The sequence below is a fragment of the Cetorhinus maximus genome, chromosome 23, assembly GCF_964194155.1.
Source record: "Cetorhinus maximus chromosome 23, sCetMax3.hap1.1, whole genome shotgun sequence".
Classification (NCBI taxonomy): domain Eukaryota; kingdom Metazoa; phylum Chordata; class Chondrichthyes; order Lamniformes; family Cetorhinidae; genus Cetorhinus; species Cetorhinus maximus.
In genome coordinates this window covers 28,612,000-28,629,987 of record NC_135901.1, presented here as the reverse complement: position 1 = coordinate 28,629,987, position 17,988 = coordinate 28,612,000, and the positions used below count along the sequence as shown (strand labels likewise).

General features: G+C 43.9%; 4 protein-coding genes across 5 annotated transcripts in view; 2 read left to right on the top strand and 2 right to left on the bottom strand.

The window, feature by feature from the left end:
- The window catches only part of LOC144697284 (uncharacterized), a 555,771-nt gene extending 554,771 nt beyond the window's left edge, over positions 1–1,000 (top strand). The window contains exon 3 of the mRNA XM_078569236.1: positions 154–1,000. Coding sequence (XP_078425362.1) covers positions 518–1,000 — 483 coding nt within the window. The 5' untranslated portion in view covers positions 154–517. The remainder of the gene's footprint in view (positions 1–153) is intronic.
- The window catches only part of LOC144697207 (uncharacterized), a 301,742-nt gene that overhangs the window by 4,363 nt on the left and 279,391 nt on the right, over positions 1–17,988 (bottom strand). The gene's annotated exons all lie outside the window — the stretch shown is intronic.
- Positions 1–17,988, top strand: part of LOC144696975 (uncharacterized) — a 404,367-nt gene that overhangs the window by 196,189 nt on the left and 190,190 nt on the right. The gene's annotated exons all lie outside the window — the stretch shown is intronic.
- The window catches only part of LOC144697272 (uncharacterized), a 58,263-nt gene that overhangs the window by 29,927 nt on the left and 10,348 nt on the right, over positions 1–17,988 (bottom strand). The gene's annotated exons all lie outside the window — the stretch shown is intronic.

The window sequence follows — 17,988 nt, the reverse complement described above, 5'->3', positions numbered from 1 at the left end:
ATACAGGAGAGTGAGAATGGAGGGAGAGTGTGTGGGATGGAGATTTACAGCTTTTGGGTAACAAGAGAGGAAAGAATATTCCATAGAAACTAGAATAGTTCTGAAATTCTATCCTGTACTGACAGTGCTGACTTTTGTAAATTCCTTTTACAGGGTATTAGAAGGGGAGGATTTACAGACAGAAATCTCAAACCAAACATCAGATGAAGATCTTACAGAGTCACTCGATTCATTGGGATCTGAATATTATTGGCCTTTGAATCTAGAAGGAAGAATCTTTATCTGTTCTGTTTGCTTCAAAAGATTTTAAACATCAGTGTGACTGGAAAAATACCAAGGCAGACACACCCGAGTGAGAGTATTCCAGGTCATTGACTGTGGAAAGAGCCTTAACCAGTTACACAGCCTGAAAAAAAATCACACCATTGATAGCGGGGAGAGTCCATACACGTGTCCTATGTGTGGACCAGGCTTCAACTGATCATTGAACCTGAAAAGGGACAAGGACACGCACACCATGGAGAAACCATGGAAATGTGGGAACTGTGAGAAAGGATTCCGGTTCCCATCTGAGCTGGAAACTCATCAACGTGTTCACACCGGGGAGAGGCCGTTCACCTGCCCTGTGTGTGAGAAGGGATTCAGTGGTTCATCCCTTCTGCAGGCACATCAGCGAGTTCATGCTGTGGAGAGGCTATTCATTAGCTCTGAGTTTGGGAAGGGATTCAGTGACTTAGCCACCCAGCAGAATCCCCAAAGAATTCACAGTGGGGAGAAGCCGTTCACCTGCTCTGTGTGTGGGAGGGGATTCACACAGTCATCCAACCTGCTGAAACACCAGCGAGTTCACACTGGGGAGAGGCCGTTCACCTGCTTTGAGTGTGGGAAGGGATTCATTAATTCATCCACCCTCCTGCTACACCAGCGAGTTCACACTGGGAGAGGCCATTCACCTGCTCTGTTTGTGGGAAGGGATTCACTCAATCATCCAACCTCCTGACACACCAGCGAGTTCACACTGAAGAGAGGTCATTCACCTGCTCTGAATGTGGTAAGGGGTTCACTCAGTTATACAACCTGCAGATGCACCAGCGCGTTCACACTGGGGAGAGGCCATTCACCTGCTCTGTTTGTGGGAAGGGATTCACTCAGTCATCTAACCTCCTTACACACCAGCGAGTTCACAGCAGGGAGAGGCCATACATCTGCTCTGAGTGTGGGAAGGGATTCAGTCTGTCATCCCACCTGAGAACACACCAGCGAATTCACACCGGGGAGAGGCCATACATCTGCTCTCAGTGTGGGAAGGGATTCATAGATTCATCCCATCTGCTGACACACCAGCGAATTCACACTGGGGAAAGACCGTTCACCTGCTCTGAATGTGGGAAGGGATTCACTCAGTTAACCACCCTGCAGAGACACCAGCGAGTTCACACCGGAGAGAGGCCATTCACCTGCTCTCAGTGTGGAAAGGGATTCACTCAGATATCCAATCTGCTGAGACACCAGCGAGTTCACACGTGATTCCAGGGGTTCGATTCTGCTGTTATTGCTGCTGTTAATCACATCCAGGACAGGACTGATGCATGTTGATCTTTACAGTTGGCAAGGAGGGAGGGGCAGAAATAGTGGCTGTGTCACTTTTTATATCCCCCTGAGAGGGCAGATGGGCCCTTTGTTTAACAACTCATCCATAAGACAGCACCTCCAACAGTGCAGAGCTGCCTTGGTGCTGGCACTTGGAAAATTGGCTTTGATTTTTGTGCTTGGGTTCCTTGAACTGGGATTTGAACCCACAACCTACTGACCTAGAAGTGAGAGTGCTACCCACTGAGCCATGGCTCACACTATAGACAATACAAAGTTAGGAAGGGAAAGTTACCCATGAAAAGCATCCAACTACTAAATATAATAATAAAAACTCCAGCATAAAAAACATATATTTATTGACTAATGTTGAAGTGTTGTGTTACAAACATGAGGTTTTATATGATTGTTCTGTTTTGAGACTGTGTTTTCACTTTAGGGTAAAATGGAGGAATGAAGGGGGGGTGATGTGACCTGTTCTGAACTCCGCTGATATCAAACCCGGTGTCTTGACTGTTAAAGATGAAAGGGAGCCCCAGGTAATTTTACTGGAAAGAAGGTACAGGGTGGTCACACCTGCAGAAAATGGCAAAAGTATCTCTGCTGACAGTGGATGGACTGTGAGTCTCCAAAATCCCAGGAAGATGTTGAAAATTTCAGATTTTGTAAACGGTTATGCTTTAATTGTCTATTTAGTTTCAAGATAGAATGAAGTTGGGAGTCTAAAGGATAGCTAATTGACATGTCTACCTGGATACAAGGCCCATGTGATTCCCGTTGCCATGGAAATTGGCTTTGAGAGGGAAAGGGTATCTAGGAAGCCATTGTATGATTGGATTGGAAGGTTTTCAAAGATATCCCTGAATTTCACAGACAGATCAGTCTGCCAGGATGGAGAGAGGGAGGGAACAGATAGAGGTGACAAGTCTGCATGGTTCACCATGCAGCAATGTGGGTGGGACTTCACACTCAGATTGAAAAGACCAAATTTGAGAGGATTTAAAACAAGGCTGGAAGATTCACTTTGAGTTAGAGGGAGAATCCTCTGGAGAACCTTCTTGGTGAAAGTCAGTTCTGGCATTAATAATTGCCAGACTTGGCAAAGAAAAGAATGGAAGTAAACCCTCGGGGGCGAAGAATCACTTTGGACTGGTTCTGGGAGTATTGAGTGTCAACTTCAGGAACAGAGTATAATATAACCATGGAGTAAGATTTTTAATTGTGTCAAAAGTAAAAGAGCAGAATTCTGTTTTATAGTTTAAGGTATACGTATACTTTGCCTACAAACGTAGTGTTTTGTCAATGTTGCTTCTAGTTTGTTTGCTGCAGTAAAAGTGATAAAATTTGAAGTCTTGTCATGTGATCCCTTAATTTGTTCACTGGGAATTTGAATTTCTTTTTAGAAATTAGCAGTCTTTACAGAGATCCTAACATTTGGTTTAGAGCCACAAGTTTCAACTTCCCATTTGAGCCTCCAGCACCTTTCTGTCTCTCTATTGCTCGTGTCAATGACAGCCAGGCGACGGAGCTGAGGGCTGAATTTAGTTGAGAATAACGGGGCCTGCGCCCCAGTTGGGAAACTGCCATGGGCGTCACATTGATAGAGAGACAGGAAGGTGCTAAGGAATGACTGGGAAATGGGCCTCCAACCAATTGGGGCGGGGGGGGAGGTGACTGGGGCTGATGGTGACGTGACGCCAGAGGTTTGGTGTCCAAAGCAAGGAGTCACAGGAACAGGGTACAGAGGAGCCAAAGAGAAACCATTTGGGTCCAGAACATTTTTTACATCCTTTAACTTTGGTTGTCTTTGATCATCAAGCTATTTATGTTTTCTTAACCATTTTCCGTTTCATTGATTTTTCTGGACTTCTCCTGATTAAAGTTATGCACTTTAGGGGAAGTGGGTGAGAGGGGTTGGCAGGCTCTTGAACGGAAAATGAGTCCCTCTAAGGTAATTTGCAAAGGAGCCAGAGGGGGAGGTGAGATTTGATTTTTCTTTTGACGCATAGTGTTAGAAAATGGGGTTCAGGGAATCCATCGTGATTCACTAATTTATCAAAGTTCTTTGAGGAAGTAACAAGAAATGTGGATAAAGGGGAACCTGTAGATATGGTTTACTTAGATTTCCAGAAGGCATTTCACAAGATGGCACTGCAAAAGTTACTCCACAAAATAAGAACTCATAGTGGAGGCGGTAACATATTAGCATGGGTAGAGGATTGGTTAGCTAACAGGAAACAGAGAGTAGGCATAAATGGGTCATTTTGGGGTTGGTAAGATGTGACAAATGGATGCCACAGGAGATCAGCGCTGGGCCCTCCACCATTTACAATCTATATCAATGACTTGGATGATGGATTCGAATGTATGGTGTCTAAATTTGCTGATGACACACAGGTATGTAGGAAAATAATTTGTGAAGAGGACTTAAGGAGTCAGCAAAGGGATATAGATGGTTAAGTGAATGAGCAAAAAAAATGGCAGATGGATTCGAATGTGGGAAAATGTGAACTTATCCACTTTGGCAGGAACAATTTAAAAAAAAACCAAATTATTTAAAGAGAGAGAGATTGCAGAACTCTGAGGTATGGAGGGATCTGGGTGACCTGGTATATGAACCACAAAAAATATGCAGGTATAGCAAGTGATTAGAAAGGCAAATGTCATGTTGGTGTTTATTGGAAGGGGAATGGAATATAAAAGTAAGGATGTTTTCCTGCAGTTGTACAGGGCCTTGGTGAGACCACATTTCGAGTACTGTGTACAATTTTGGTCTCCTTACTTAAGAAATTACACAATTGCGTTCGAAGCAGTTCAGAGAAGGTTCACTTGCCTGATTCCTGGAATGAGGGGGTTATCCTCTGAGGAAAGGTTGGACAGGTTAGGCCTGTATCCATTGGAGTTCAGAAGAATGAGAGATGATCTTATTGCAACTTATAAGATCCTGAGGGGACTTGAAAGGGTGGATGCTGAAAGGCTGTTTCCCCTTGTTGGAGAGAATAGACATAGAGGACACAGTTTAAAAATGTGTCTCCCATTTAAGACGGAGATGAGGAGAAATTTGTTCTGTATTTCACCATTCCTTCTATTAGTTGCTTAACATTTAATAAATCACAACTGCACGTACACTGGTATCCCAGTCACATGACAGACATTTTTTGACTTCTTATCTTATCCAAAGTTCAAGGGGGGTGGGGGTGGGGGGCAGGTGAGGGGTGGGGGCAGGTTGGGGCGGGGGTGGCAGGCGGTGGGTGGGTGGCGGGGGGTCTGCCTCAGGAGCTTTGCTGATCTCACACTGCACAGTCCCGATATTTCAGGTAGTGGCCAGGATTTCAACTATGGTTTTCTTTTAAAAAACGGGTTCAGAGGCAAATGATATAAACATTTCCAAAAGAAAGCTATCGACTTATTCATCTTGTCTGCACTTCCCTAACTTTCACTAGAATCTACATGGATACCAGATTGATCTATTCCATTCAACTACACCCAAGGTGAGTTATTCCAATTCCTTCACTGCCCAGTGGAATTGTAAACATTCCCATTTTATTCCAGGCATGAACATACCTTGTTTCTTTCTTCTGGCTGGGACTGTTGTCCTTGGAGCAAAGGAGGTTGAGGGAAGATTTGATAGAGGTGTACAAGATTATGACAGGTTTACATCAGCTGGACAAAGAAAAGCTGTTCACGCCAAGGATGAGGGGACACAAGTTGAAGGTTTTTAAGTGAGAGCTGTGGACGGGATGTGAGGAAGAAGGTTTTTTTACACAGCGAGTGAGAATGACCTGGAACTCGCTGCCTATGAGGTGGTGCAATCAGAGATGATGAACGATTTCAAAAGAAAATTGGATGGGCACTTGGAGGCAATAAATTTGCAGGGATACGGGGATCTAGAGGGGGAATGGGACTGACTGGATCGCTCGACAGAGAGTCGGCATGGACTCGAGGTACCAAATGGACCTTTTTGAAGGTATCTTTGTAACATTTAACCCATGTTGGTGCAGCTGTTCAACAAAACTAACAACTTCTTAAACAAATATTTCTGATTTTTGACCAATGGGAAAAATGTTCCTCATTTCCCCACAGCAAATTGAGCCAATCAGCTTGGAGTCCCTTCTAACTGTGAACTATAACTTATATCTTAACAGGGTGTCCTGCAACACCTGGTGCTCTGACCCCTTCCTGACCTTAACACCAGTTTTATTTTCCTTAAAGCTACATTACACTAATTGGAACTTAAAGAGACAGGCAATTGAAGACTGTTCATCGTTAAGCTTACATACAGGATAATTTGGTAATATAAGCCTTCGAATGTCCTGTTAAAGTCATCATTCTCACTCCATTGTACCTGCTGTACCTCATATACACCCAATAGTACTGCACTAAAAATGTGTGTAATACACAGGACTCTATTACATGATTAGAGACACATGATGCTTGGGAAGAACTTTATTTCAACAGCCAGTGGTGACCTCCTGGAAGCCACAGCCTATGAGGGTGGTGGTTCCAGAGACGATCAATAATTTCAAAATTAAATTGAATTGACATTTGAAGGAAAGGAACATGCAGGGGGATGGGGATATAGAAGGGGGAATGGGACTGCCTGGGTCACTCTACAGAGAGTCAGTCTGGACTCAAGTTATCAAATGGACTCCTTCTGTGTCATAATGACTATCACTGGAAATATATTAAGTACCTGCAGTACTCTCGTCCAAGACTAGAAAGGATAATAAATGAACTTAATTACAGAACTATACATAATTTTTCTAAAGTGTCCACAATGACAACATTAGACATATCTTTGTCCTCTCTTACTACATTGTCCAGGGGGCAGAAGTCTTCCAAAATAAAATAACGGACACTTCAGCCGTGGGGTTGGAGACATGGGTGGGGGAGTGGGTGCTGGTGACTGTGAGAGCAATGTGGATGGGGGTTTGGGTTTCAATATGAGAGGGGGTGAGGAGGAGGGGTCTTGAGGCAATAATAGTGGGAGGGGTGGTGGGGTTTAAAATAGACTAAAACTTACAACTTACCTTGCTTAGTCACAACATCATCATCTCTCTGCTTGCCAACTCACTCACTTGGAATCCCACTCGAATCACTCAAACTCACCCTGGAGATTCCCGGGATCAGTTTCCCACAGGCTGTCCTAGAAATACAGGGCAAAAGGCAAAATAAGGAGCAATCCCTTAAAATACAGGACAGTAAATCACCCTGAAATTCTCTCCTTAAATGTCAGCCATCTCCTGGGGAAACCACCCCTTTAATTGTGAACATTAGGAAAGAGACCACCCTTTTAGCCAGACAAATAAATGTGTCAAGCGAGGGAGCAAAGGATGTCAATGTCCTTAAGAAAGAGAGAGAGAGAGACCTGGGCCAACCTTTCCAGAGTCTGCACCCTCCCTTCCTTCCCCTTAGGTTCCTGCAAGTTAACAATTTGCCCCCAGAATCAGAAAAGAAATAGAAAGGGGGAAACATTTATTTCCTCACAGATGTTGCCCAGAGGAGGAAGTTTCAGTCTGAAGCTCATTGTCCAACTTCCGCATTGTGACGTCCACAATGGAACCCTGCCTGAATCAGCCAATAGGAATCACTCTGCTGCGCAGTGAGGTCCTTGGGTTCCAACCGCCTCTTCTTCACCATGGACGTCCAATCGCTCTACACCTCCATCCCCCACCGGGATGGTCTGAAGGCTCTCCGCTTCTTCCTCGAACTGTGGCCCGAACAATCCCCATCCACCACTACTCTCCTCCGTCTGGCTGAACTTGTTCTCACACTGAACAATTTCTCCTTAAACTCCTCTCACTTCCTCCAAATAAAAGGTGTGGCTGTGGGTACCTGCATTGGCCCGTTATGCCTGTCTCTTTATGGGGTATGTGGAACATTCCTTGTTCCAGTCCTACTCCGGCCCCCTACCACAACTCTTTCTCCGGTACATCGATGACTGCTTCGGTGGTGCTTCATGCTCTCGTCTGGACCTGGAAAAATTTATTAGGCAGTGGGTTCCAGGACATCACCACTGGCTGTTGAAAAAAAGTTCATCCCCACAGCACGATGTATCCCTAATCATGTAATTGAGTACCGTGTTTTAGACACAATTTTAGTGCAGTAATGTTGGGTGTATCTTAGGTGCAGCAGAGTGAGAATGGAGTGAGAGTGTGTGGGATGGAGGTTTACTGCTTTTGGGGAATGAGAGAGGAAAGAATGTTCCACAGAAATTAGAATTGTCTGTTCTGAGTTTCTATCCTGTACTGACTTTTGTAAACCCCTTTAGCAGGATATTAGAAGGGAAGGATTTGCTGACAGAAATCTCAAACCAAACATCACGTCAAGATCAGACAGACTCACCTGACTCATCGGGACCTGAATATGATCAGCCTTTGAATCTGGAAGGAGAAATGTTTGTCTGTTCTGTTTGCTTCAAAAGGTTTTAAACATCAGTGTGACTGGAAAAGCACCGAGACACACACACCTGAGTGAGAGACTGACTGTGGGAACAACTTTAACCAGTTACGCAGCTTGAGAAAATCATCACCATTCACAGCGGAGAGAAGACTGTACACGTGTTCTGTGTGTGGACGAGGCTTCAACTGATCGTAGAACCTGGAGAGACACAAGGACACGCGCACCATGGAGAAACTGTGGAAATGTAGGGACTGTGGGAAGGGATTCAAATACCCATCTGCATTGGAGATTCATTGGCGCAGTCACACCAGGGAGAGGCCATTCACCTGCTCTGAGTGTGGGAAGGGGTTCACTCGGTCAACTCATCAGCAGTCACACCAGCGAGTTCACACCAGGGAGAGGCCATTCACCTGCCCTGAGTGTGGGAAGGGATTTAGTCAGTTATTCAGCCTGCAATCACACCAGCGAGTTCACACTGAGACGAGACCATTCACTTGCCCTGACTGTGGGAAGGGATTCAGTCAGTTATTCAGCCTGCAATCACACCAGTGAGTTCACACTGGGGAGAGGCCATTCACCTGTTCTGAGTGTGGGAAGGGATTCAGTAATTCATCCTCCCTGCTGATGCACAAGCGAGTTCACACTGGGGAGAGACCATTCACCTGCTCTGAGTGTGGGAAGGGATTCACTCGGTCATCCTACCTGCTGACACACCAGCGAGTTCACACCAGGGAGAAGCCATTCACCTGCTCTAAGTGTGGGAAGGGATTCAGTGATCGATCCACCCTGCTGAGACACCAGCAGGTTCACACCAGGGAGAGGCCATTTACCTGCTCTGAGTGTGGGAAGGGATTCACCTGTTCATCCGAGCTGCTGACACACCATGACAGTCACACCAATAGAGACCTTTTAGATGCTCTGACTGTGGCTGTTGATTGTGTGAATTGGGGTTAAGTATATACGGGTGGACATCATGTATTGGATCGTTACTTGAGCATATATAAGGAGACCCTTACTGACATAGAGTGGAGTCAAGTCAGGTGGTATATGCCTGTAATGTTTCACTCAGTGAATAAATCTATACCAAGTAAAGATTAGCTCCAGTTTCTTCCTTCGCCTTCAGGCTGTCAACATTATAACATGGTAACAGAGAATGCTTGTCTAATGGTGAATGTTGGTAACTAGAGGAAAATAAAATATTAAACAGAGGCTTACAACCCGAGTAGCTTTTGTGAGAAATGGCTGAAAGCAAGTGGAAATTGTCAGGGTCTGATTACCCGCTGATGTTCTCGGCGTCTGAGCCACACGACCAGTGGAAGAATGAAGTGGATATGTGGACACGGGTTACGTCCCTACCAAACAGGAAACAAGGTCTGGTCTTGTCATTGTCACTTCCCAACAAAAGTAAATTCAGAAGCAAAGTATTTAGTGAGTTGGATGCCTGTCAGTTGGATACTGATGAAGGTTTGGATCTTCTATTCGGGTTCATTGATGAGATTTATAAGAAAGATGATCTATTGGATGCCAATGAAGCACAGGAGAACTTTGACAGGTTTCAAATGAGGGTGAAAGCATCTTTCGCAGATCTGGATATCACAACAAGAGACAGCATTGGAACAGCAATAATAGGTGAATGAACCCCAGGAATGACCAAGGAACAATTAACAGGTGTTTCAGGTCTGACTCAAAATATCATTATGTGATGAACTGCCCAAAGTGGAAAATGAGGGTCTTCGAAGTGACACATGACACAGAGAATTCTGAGGCTGAAGATGATGATGATGACTCTGCAGTAATTGTACTAGTCACAAGGAGATTTGATCCAGTGATGATTGTATTCATCACAGACTCATTCAACTGTGCTGTGTTAGACAGTGGCTGCACCTCGACAGTATGTGGATCAGATTAGTGAAGATATTACCTAGATTCACCTCATAGTGAGGATCGACACAAGGTTAAGGAGTATGAAAGCTCTACTTGTATGGATTTGGTGATGTCAATACATTGAAGTGACTAAAAAGAATGGGGATTTTTGCAAAATAGCTGGAGTCAGCCATTTTATCAGGACTGGTGTAGTCTCTAGTGAGATACCCTTACTGTTGAGTAAACCTTCCATGAAAATGGCACAAATGCAACTGGACATGGAGCAAGATAAGGCAATTATTTTTGGAAAGTCAGTGGATCTGCAGTTTGCTCAATCAGGGCATTATCGTCTCCCCTTAACAATACCTGATGTTTCTAATTAGAGTGTTTGAGACGGATTAATAGTATCAATGATAAGAATCAGAGTTAAAAAAAATAAATTATTTTAAAACTAAACAGACAATTTGTTCACCCTTCCTGTCAAAGATTAAAAATCCTGCTCAGTAATGCAGGGGTGGTTGATGAAGAGTATACGCATAGAAGAGATAAGTGCAAAGTGTGAAATGTGTAAAAAGTATGGGAGGACGCTGTCACATCCTATTGTAAACCTTCCCTTGGCACGTGACTTTAACCAGGTAGTTGCCATGGATCTAAAGGGATGGGACAAAGACAGAAATATTTTCATTCTACACTTTATAGACATGGTAACCCGATTTAGTCTTTCTCCAATAATACACGGCAAGGACAAAAGGGAGATTATAGACCAAGTCATGGAGAAATGGATAGGGATTGGACCTGGGGCACCAGCTAAGTTTCTGACTGATAATGGAGGGGAAATTTGCTAATGACAAGTTTAGAGACGTGTGTGAAAACATGAACATTATGGTCATGAACACCGCAGCATAAAGTCCTTTCAGCAATGGACTCTGTGAAAGGAATCATGCTGTGATCGATGAAATGCTGCAGAAAATCTTAGCTGATCAGCCAAACTGCAAGTTGACAACTGCACTGACATGGACGATTCATGGAAAGAATTCACTTCAGATGGTTGGAGAGTATAGTCCCTAACAAATGGCCTATAAGAGAAATCCCAAATTAGCCTCTGTGCTGGACGATAGCCCTCCTGCTTTAGAAGGGACTACAATTAGTTCAATTTTTCATCATCAATAATCAGACTGTTTCACGAAAAGAAGCGCTCAAACTAAGAAATTACTGGGGATCCGAGAAGAGGGATGTCTTACAATGTAATAATGCTTTGTATAAAGTAAGGAAAAATGTATTTTTGCCTCTTGGATTTGTTTTGAAATATTGTTTGTGCCAATTGTTACAATCCCGGTCAGGACCATTAACATTTAAAGAGAAGTTTGAACACCCAGTGATAACTGAAAGAATTACACCACAAGATTCCACATTTTCAAACAAAAACAAACTTTACTGTATAAAAAAATATTAAAAACTACGAACTGAACACTGTAGTTTATGCTATGAACCTATTTCTACGTTTTAACTTCTCCCCACGAGTTCCCTTATACTTAACGATATCTTGAAGGTTCATTCACTTCTGTTCCTGGGAACATCCCAAAGGTTTGTTAAAGGTGTGCCCATTCAGACCCAGTTTTATTTCATTCCTTTCCAGCAATGTTGACAGCTTCTTCATTCTGGACTTTCATCATTATTCGAGCTTTTGAATCTTCCACGTCGCTCACAAAACCTACTTCATTCCGATCATGTTGGGGTTTTAAATATATTTTTTTGTGAACTGTCCATTTGCCTGAACTTTTCTTTTATTAATTCACAGGATGTGGGCTTCACTGGCTGGGCCAGCATTTATTACCCATCCCAACCTGCTGCTCCTATATCTTGTTCTGCCTCAGCACTGGCAGCTACATGTAATTCAGTGTTAGGGGTCATTAACCCTTCAGGGTTACTTTGAGGTCTTAGTCCCTTCTGTGGTGTACTTTTATCTTGAAATGCTTCAGGCACTCTTCCTGACTCTGCACTGTCCAGTACTCGGGTGGGTACATCAGTATCCTTATTTATATCAGTTTGTTGCTTAACTGGGTCACCAATAGGCAACGGCTTTTTACTCTCAGAAACATCTTCTGAACTGTGAACACAGCCTCAGTAAGTGGAAAAACAATATCACTTGCGAAATCATTCCCAAATATAAAATCTATATCTGTAATCAGTAATTTAGAAACAACACCAACAATAACAGAGCCTTTTACTAAAGCATAGTTTAAATTCACTCTACACAATGGGATAGTCACACACTCCCCATCAATACTCCGTACCAATACATTTTTATTCAGTGAGCTTTTCGCAGAAAAGTCTAAATATTTAGCACTGAGCTAAACCAGTATCTCACAGGATAACAATCTTTCAGGCTCTTTATGGGAGTGACTTCCCCGTCAAATAAAAATCCTTCATAATCCCTCATGTCTCTATTTACACCCATGGTAAATGCATTAGAAGGTATTGATTTCTCACAAGCTTCCCTCTTTGGTACAACCTCCTCTGGAGAAACACCAGCCACTTTCACCAATGCCACTAGTTTAGTTTTTAATTTCCAATAAGCTTTATTTAAATGTCCAACTCTATGACAGTGAAAACACGTTGATCTTTCTGACTCAGTAATATGCTCTACACTATATTTTTTTACCATCCTGGGGAGAATCTCTTTTTTTTGCAGATGATACAAAGATAGGTGGAGGGACAGGTAGTATTGAGGAGGTGGGGAGGCTGCAGAAGGATTTGGACAGTTTAGGAGAATGGGCAAAGAAGTGGCAGATGGAATAAAACGTGGGGAAGTGTGAGGTCATGCACTTTGGTAGGAAGAATAGAGGCATTGACTATTTTCTAAATGGGGAGAGAATTCAGAAATCTGGAGTGCAAAGGGACTTGGGAGTCCTAGTCCAGGATTCTCTTAAGGTTAACTTGCAGGTTGAGTTGGTAGTTAGGAAAGCAAATGCAATGTTGGCATTTATTTTGAAAGGACTAGAATATAAAAGCAGGGATGTGCTGATGAGGCTTTATAAGGCTCTGGTCAGACCACATTTAGAATATTGTGAGCAATTTTGGGCCCCATATCTCAGGAAGGATGTGCTGGCCCTGGAGAGGGTCCAGAGGAGGTTCATGAGAATGATCCCAGGAATGAAAGGCTTAACATATGAGGAACGTTTGAGGACTCTGGGTCTATACTCGATGGAGTTTAGAAGGATGAGGGGGGATCTGATTGAAACTTACAGAATACTGAAAGGCCTGGATAGAGTGGACATGGGGAAGATGTTTCCATTAGTAGGAGAGACTAGGACTCGAGGGCACAGCCTCAGAGTAAAGGGAAGACCTTTTAGAACAGAGATGAAGAGAAACTTCTTTAGCCAGAGGGTGGTGAATCTATGGAATTCATTGCCACAGAAGGTTGTGGAGGCCAGGTCATTGAGTGTATTTAAGACCGAGATAGATAGGTTCTTGATTGGTAAGGGGATCAAAGGTTACGGGGAGAAGGCGGAAGAATGGGGTTGAGAAACTTATCAGCTATAATTGAATGGCGGAGCAGACTCGATGGGCCGAATGGCCTAATTTCTGCTCCTATGTCTTATGGTCTTATTCACTCCTACTGTCCTCATCACAAGTTCTGTTCAATATCCTACGACCACCTTTCCAACCCGTGGTTTGCTGCCTGCCAGGTGTCTGGGTTAAATCATAGCCATTAGCTAAAACAGCAGCTTCCCTTATACTAAAATCCTTACGGGTCCTGCAGATATGCCCTGATAGTTTATGAAATGCGGTTTTTAAATTCTTCCATGAATACGATTTCTCTCACATTGTCAAAATTCTGTTCAATTTTCTTTGCTCGAAACCACCTGTCAGACAACAGCAGGAAGAAGCCCTCTGTCCCTCCCACTTCACCAAGTGTCAGAATGAACATGGTTCAGTCCTGGATGTGATTAACAGCAGCAATAGCAGCAGAATCTAACCCCTGTAATCATTTGTGAATTCGCTGCTGTCTGAGCAAGCTGGATACCCAAGTGAATCCCTTCCCACACTCAGTGCAGGTGAACGGTCTCTCCCCGGTGTGAACTCACTGGTGCTTCTCCAGGGTGGATAATTCACTAAATTCCTTCCTACACAAAGAGCAGCTGAATGGCCTCTCCCCACTGTGAACTCACTGGTGTGTCTGCAGGCTGCATAACCAAGTGAATCCCTTCCCACACTGACTGCAGGTGAACTGCTTCTCCCCAGTGTGAACTCGCTCATGTTTCAGCAGATTGCCTGAATGACTGAATCCCTTCCCACACTGAGAGCAGGTGAACGGCCTCTCCCCGGTGTGAACTCGCTAGTGTGTCTGCAGGTGGGATTGCCAAGCGAATCCCTTCCCACACTCAGAGCAGGTGTACGGCCTCTCTCCAGTGTGAACTGGCTCGTGTCTGTGCAAGGTGGATGAATCGCTGAATCGCTTCCCACACGCGGAGGAGGTAAATGGCCTCGCTCCAGTGTGAACTCGCTGGTGTGTCTGCAGGTTGCCTGAATGAATTAACCCCTTCCCACACGCAGAGCAGGTGAACAGCCTCTCCCCAGTGTGAATTTGCTGGTGTGTCTGCAGGTGGGATTATTGAGTGAATCCCTTCCCACACTCAGAGCAGGTGAATGGCCTTTACTCAGTGTGAACTCGCTGGTGTGCATGAATCCCTTACCACATGTTGAGCAGGTGAATGGCCTCTCTCCAGTGTGACTATGTCAAATGAATCTCCAGCGCAGATGGAGATTTGAATCCATTCCCACAGTTCCCACATTTCCATGGTTTCTCCATGATGTGGGTGTCCGTGTCTCTCTCCAGGTTCGGTAATCAGTTGAAGCCTCGTCCTCATACAGAACACAGATCCCTGTTGTGAATGGTGCAATGTTTTCTCAGGCTGTGTAACTGGTTAAAGCTCTTACCAGAGTCAGTGCACTGGAAAAACTCTCACTCGGGTGTGTGTGTCTCGGTGCTTTTCCAGTCACATTGATGTTCATAATCATTTGATGCAGGCAGAACATGGTGGGGACATTGGTGGGTAAAAAAGATTGAAAATAGGATAAGGTGGGGATAAAACAATGAATAGAGATTAAAATAAATAAAAATAAGTGGATAAAAATTAAAAATGAATATTGAAAAATGGGGATCACAAAGAGGTGAGGATGGAGGAGAGAGTTCATGGTCTGAAGTTGTTGAACTCAATGTTAAGTCCGGAAAGCTGTAAAGTGCCTAATTGGAAGATGAGGTGCTGTTCGTCCAGCTTGTGTTGGGCTTCACTGGAACATTGCAGCAGGCTAAGGACAGACATGTGGGCATGAGAGCAGGATGGTGTGCGGTTAAATAAATGTGTCAAGCTGAGGAAGCAAAGGATGTCAATGTCTTTAAGAGAGAGAGAGAGACCTGGGCCAACCTTTCCAGAGTCTGCACCCTCCCTGGATTCACTTCCTTTCCCTTCAGTTCCTGCAAGTCAATAATATACCCCCAGAATGAGAAAAGAAATGGAAAGGGGGAGAAAAGAAAGTGTTTTAATATGAGGACTCGAAACGTCAACTGTGCTCTTCTCCGCCGATGCTGCTAGACTTGCTGCGTTTTTCCAGGTATTTCTGTTTTTGTTTTCCAGCATCCGCAGTTTTTTGCTTTTTACTCACAGATGTTGGACACAGGAGGAAGTTTTAGTCCGCGTGAAGCTCACGCTTCATTCACACAAAGCCCGCGCTCTGATTGGCTGGAGGACTAGAGTCCTTCCGGTCCTCCAATGCTTCCCATTGGTCAAGCCCTCAGCATGAAGGGAAAGGGGCGGGCTCTCCTCCGCACATGCGCAGCTTCCCCTCTCCCGCGTTCTCCGAGCGACTTCTCGCGCTGACCGGAACCGTCAGCCGGTTGCCTGGAAACCTTGGCTCGAGGAAGTGGAGGGGGAGGGGGAGGGGGAACAATGGGTGGGGGCGGCTCTCCCGTGTCCGCGCGCCTGGGAGCAGAGTGATTCCTATTGGCTGATTCAGGCAGGGTTCCATTGTGGACGTCACAATGCGGAAGTTGCACCATGAGCTTCAGATTGAAACGTCCTCCTCTGGGCAACATCTGTGAGGAAATCAATGTTTCCCCCTTTCCATTTCTTTTCTCATTCTGGGGGCTAAATGTTTGGGATGGAGAGGAAGGAATGTTCCCAAGAAACTAGAATTGTCTGTTCTGAATTTCTATCCTTACCGATAGCGATGACTTTGTAAATTCCTTTTACAGAATATTAGAAGGGGAAGTTTTGCAGACAGAAATCTCAAACCAAACTTCAACATCTAACAGGGTTATGAATCTAGTTTTCTCTCCACTTCCTCCCTAAGAGTTCCTTTCTCTTTTGAAATCTTGATGGCTCATTCATATTCTTTTGGGACCAACCCACAGCCCTCTGAAATTTCCTTTGATTTCTCCCCAGTTTTCCAGTCTGGCACTCAGACTTCCAGAGTTCTTTCCCTCTGTGAGGATTCCACTCCCTTCTTGAGCTAACATTGGACAGACCAACTGCTTTTTCCAGTCGGCTCCCAAAGCTTCTTCACAGATCTGTCCAGGATAACGGTTCAAGCTGATTGCCTTCTGCCACAAGGCCAACTGCCTTTCACCGTTGTTACAATCACAGCTGATGCACAAACCAAATCCCAGAGGGAAACTTGGCTAACAGGCCATACCCTTTTTTGTATTCTGAAAATTAGAAAGTAAACGTACTGATCGCAGCAGCAACAAGTCCAGTAAGAGATTTTGGATTTTAAAAATTAAAAGTAAAAGTTTCATTAACAAGAATAAACAAAAATTTATGCATACAAGATTACAGTTGCACAGTTAAAATTAGTATTACAACACAATCCCCCAAAAGACTCCGTACTTGGTCAGACCCACAAGTAAACACCGTCCAGGCAACACTCGCTTATAGATGCTGAACTATAAAAATCCAGTAATATCACCTAAGGCAAACTGCTGTAACTTTCATAAAAGCATACCACATGACCTGTAACTCCCTTCCACTCTGCTGTGGAAATCCAAGCCTTCAGAACAGGACTGTTTGTTGCAGCCCAAGACTTCTCTGGTGTGACTGGATGCTGATTCAAACTACCTCTTCCCCCAGCCTAAACCTACAGCTAACAGCTCTCAGGTCAGTTCCAGCTGCAGCTACAGTAACTCTAAAATACCTTCCCCCGGCCTTTCACCTCATGTTCCATTGTTCTCACACCTCTTTGAACCTCAAATCCTTCCAAATATAAAATCTATTTTCTATTTTTCTATGTTTCTATTTTTTCCTCTGCTTTCGGGTCAATACAATGTCATATACCCTCTTCTGTTTACCTATTGAACTCCTGCAAGATACAAACATGTTTCTTTGTACCTCTGACTTCCCTTTGATATTCAAACAAACTCAATTTATCTCATAATGCAAATGTTAGATCCAACCTATTCACTTCTACCTCAAATCTAACACCTTTATCCTTTCATGTTTTAAACCCCCTCGGACAACCTGTCTTCCATTAAATTTTGCCCAGCTTAATTAAATCATCTACACACTCACAGAGACACCCAGCCTTCTTCACAGAATAACACAATGTTCCACAAAAATATATATATTTTTAAAAACTCTATTCCTCACACCTTTCGGACCACTGGAGATTTCCTCCTCTGGCTTAAAGCTGGGCAAATCGTCCAACTTATTTTCCCCTCACATGAAGTGAAGTCAGCTGTAGCCTGGACAAGATGAAATCTGTAACTGTCTTCTCTGAGAAACAGGCAAATAAATTAAACAAAAGAAACTTCTAACCTGTACAGCCCATCTCCGTGGCAACGCGGCATTCTTTGAGAAGTTCCAAACAGAAAAGCAAATAAATATATTTTACCTTTAAAACATCCTTTGATATTATGATCCATGTCAAATATGAACCAATATATTCGCAACAAGGTTGAAAGAGCATCAACCCACTGGAAGCAAAGTCGTCACACTGGCTTGTCCAGCAAAAAGAAACCCTCCGACCCTCCCACTTTACCAAACGTCAGAATGAACATGGTTCAGTCCTGGATGTGATCAACAAAAGTAATAATAGCAGAATCCAACCCCTGTAATCACTTGTGTACTTGCTGAT